This window comes from Rhododendron vialii, chromosome 12a (assembly GCF_030253575.1).
Source record: "Rhododendron vialii isolate Sample 1 chromosome 12a, ASM3025357v1".
Classification (NCBI taxonomy): Eukaryota; Viridiplantae; Streptophyta; class Magnoliopsida; order Ericales; family Ericaceae; genus Rhododendron; species Rhododendron vialii.
Window position 1 is genome coordinate 1,450,273 of NC_080568.1, and position 1,563 is coordinate 1,451,835.

The following is a 1,563-nucleotide window of genomic DNA, read 5'->3' on the forward strand; positions in this document are numbered from 1 at the left end:
CTTGAATATCAAAATCCGTCATAAGTTGTTGAGCCAATTCCACACTTAGACCATTCCCAATTCTTTCCAAGAAAGAGGGTCTGTTTACCCAAGTTTCCTGATTGGGCTTCTTGAAGTGAGTGAAGCCAGCTTGCTTAATCCGAGTAGGGTCCATAATAGGCTCACCCGAAACATTGATGGAATTAAGGCTATTCCTTCATTGTCTGTGAGAAGCCATGGTATGGAAGTATTTAGTGTTAATGTCCCCTTTGAGATACCAATTAACTCTTGATTTTTGGTGCCCCATCCTTTCCACAATTCTCCCCAGCAAGCACATCTCATTTTTCAATTCTCTTCTGGAACCCTTTTCTTCATCTGTAATGGAGTTATTTTCAGCTTTCAAGTCCAGGGAATGAAGCTATTCTTCTACCTTTTGGAGCTTATATTGCAAGTTTCCAAATTCTTCAACATGACATTTCTTAAGAGCCTCTTTCATGTCTTTGAGCTTCCTAGTAATTTTAAATGCAGTCCAACCATTATCCCTGTTTCCCCCCAAGCACTGTCCATAACTTGAATGCAGTTAGGATTGGTGAGCCAAGCGTTGAAAAATTTGAAGGTTTGGGACCCCAATCCCTATATCATCTTCCATCAGTAGAATAGGACAATGGTCAGAAAAGGATCTAGGCAAACCCCATTGTTTTATTTTGTATTTGTCCAGCCATTCTTGGTCAACCAAAAATCTGTCAATTCTGTAAATTCCTCCCCAGAAGCTGCATAGCAATCAGTTCCATGTCTTCTATAAATCTGCTTAGGTCTTTCATTCCTCTATCCCTAATAGTACACCCCTGCCTTTCATTTATGTATCTCACTTCATTTTGGTATATGAGTATTCCTCCTTCTGCTTCTTGGACTATTAGGAAGATTTTTAAGCTTCGCAGTTTGGTTCAACCTTGGATAAAATCTGTAGTTGGTAATGGGCTTGATACTTTTCTTTGGTTAGACAATTGGCACCCTCTCGGACCTCTCTTTTCTAGATTTGGGGAGAGGGTCGTTTATAACTTGGGGAGATCTTTGTTTTCTAAAGTGGCCTCTATTATCAGTAATGATTCCTGGTGTTGGCCCAGAAGTCGGAATGCTGTCACAAAAGAAATCATTGAGCACACTCCTACTACCTTGGTCCCTAATTCTGGTCAATCTGATTTTGTGGTTTGGCTACTGAATGCTCACGGGTTTACTATCAAATCTGCTTGGGATAGTATTAGAGAGGTTAAAATAGATGTTACTTGGTGGAAAGTGGTCTGGTTTAAGCCTCATATTCCTCATTGGGCAATTATTCAGTGGCTGGCTATTCATGGTAGGCTTGCTACGAAGGATAGATTGCAGAATTGGGGTACGGTGCCCAATACTTCGTGTGTTCTCTGTAATGCATCTCTTGAAAGCCATTTACATCTCTTTTTCATGTGTCCTTATTCTTCCTATATTGTGGGGCAGCTTTTGAGAATCTGTGGCTATAGGAGGGGCTTGATTAGTTTGGATCAAGAGATTGGTTGGGCTAGTCAACATATGACTGGCAATGGTTTGTAG

General features: G+C 40.7%; 1 protein-coding gene across 1 annotated transcript; it reads left to right on the forward strand.

Annotated features, from left to right (window-relative positions):
* The first annotated feature begins 861 nt into the window (after positions 1-861).
* LOC131311543 (uncharacterized) lies at positions 862-1,563 on the forward strand. Its single transcript, XM_058339039.1, has one exon. It carries the CDS (start codon positions 862-864, stop codon positions 1,561-1,563), a length of 702 nt encoding a protein of 233 aa, XP_058195022.1.